At 56.6% G+C, this 1,703-nt stretch overlaps 1 protein-coding gene across 1 annotated transcript; it reads left to right on the top strand.

Annotated features, from left to right (window-relative positions):
• Positions 1–433: 433 nt before the first annotated feature.
• LOC119297116 lies at positions 434–1,420 on the top strand. The gene has a single exon (XM_037575036.1). The coding sequence runs from the start codon at positions 668–670 to the stop codon at positions 1,322–1,324; it is 657 nt and encodes a 218-aa protein (XP_037430933.1). The 5' UTR covers positions 434–667; the 3' UTR covers positions 1,325–1,420.
• Positions 1,421–1,703: the final 283 nt, after the last annotated feature.

The following is a 1,703-nucleotide window of genomic DNA, read 5'->3' on the forward strand; positions in this document are numbered from 1 at the left end:
GGGGGAGGGGGTGAGTATATGTGTTATGTGCATATTGTATGTTGGGTCCGCCTCTTAGTTCCTTGTATAGTTGAGGTCTGTGACCCATCTTTGTACATCATATATACGTGCCTATGCACGAGAGCAATACATCGTGCAATCATAATCTCATACAAAATATATAGTTAAATTTTAACGGGAAATACGATGGGACTGATAATCCGGAACAAGTCAGGAGCTGTATAATGCACGGTCACGTACGGTCCAGTGATAGCTGCAACTCCCGAGACAACCCACAGGGAGTCACACCTGATCCGCCACGTGCATCTTGTCCGTCCACACCTGTTAACACCACAGTTCTACGCCCGGAAGCTTCGCGCCAGCGCCACACGGAAACGTTAAGCTGCGCACGGCCATGCACGATGCGCCGTACTCTGCTCTCTCACGCGTTCTCTTGTGACTCATCCCCCTCCTGTCCCCCACTGGATCTAAGCATCTAAGCCCTACTTTGCAACCGGGTATAAATAACAAGATGCATATAGCTGCAGCTTAGCAGAGACGAGCTCGACCGTCCAGCTAGCATCGGCGACCAGAGGAGCCAGTTTGACACTCAAGCAGCCGCGTCGATCGATCGGAGTTGCACGGGACGCAAGCAAGCTAGCTAGCGCGAGGTGGTTGCGATCCATCCATGCATCTGCTCCACGGGTCTGCTATGATCGGTGGCAGCTGCGGCGGCAGAGCTCTCCGGCGAGTCGACAGCTCCCCGAAGCCGTCCTTGTGCCGGAGCGACGCCATGAAGAAGAAGAGGAGCAAGAGGTCCAGGCTCTCGGCCGCGCTGCGGGAGCTCAGGCTGGCGGCCAAGGCGAGGGACAAGGAGGGGCTCCTTCAGATCCTCGTCACCGGACACCGCACTAGCCGCGGAGGATCCGGCAACGGCGAGCGCACCGGCGGACCATCGACGGAGCGCGGTGTAGCTGATACGGGCGACGACCAGCGCGCGACACTGCGGTGGCAGGGACGCGGCGTTGATGCAGCCGGGCGTGCCGATGGTCCTCTTCTTGAGTTGGGGAGACCGACAGCAACCAGGGGAGCCAGCTGCGGCGGCCGTCGTTGCCCGAGTTGGGCGCTGGCAGTGGCGCTTGTGCTCGCGCTGGTTTGCGTGGTAGCGCTCGGGACGGCGCCGGCCATCTGTTGCTGCACCTGCGCGGCCTGGTTGTGCGGCGGCTGCGGCGCGCAGGAGCATGCATCTGACCGGCGGCGGGGCGGCTCCTGCCGTGGCAGCGTTAGAGTAATACAGCCACAAGCCGGTAGTACACTGTATCATGCAGAGGTCACCAGTGGGTGAACTGTATGAATTTTTGTACAGTATGTATGCATTTTGCATATTCTTTATTTTTTCGTGAGAGAATATCACATAAAAACCGATGGCGATCGATAAAAACCACGTGAAAACAATGTTTTAAAGTTTCAAAATGTTAGAATAAATCCGAGGCATACCGTCGATCATCCGAGGATGAAGCAACCACACGAGGCACGACACCGAGGATGAAGCAACCACACGAGGCACGACATCGAGATTTGTTAACGAGGTTCATCAATATGCCTACATCCCTGGGGCTTGATTATGAGCGCTTCTCCCCATGACACCGTGACAATACTGCGCACTGGCCATCCGGGCACCGGCACACGCCGTCGGCTCCTTCTTGCGTGTCTGTGCTATTATG

Source organism: Triticum dicoccoides, chromosome 5A (assembly GCF_002162155.2).
Source record: "Triticum dicoccoides isolate Atlit2015 ecotype Zavitan chromosome 5A, WEW_v2.0, whole genome shotgun sequence".
Lineage (NCBI taxonomy): Eukaryota > Viridiplantae > Streptophyta > Magnoliopsida > Poales > Poaceae > Triticum > Triticum dicoccoides.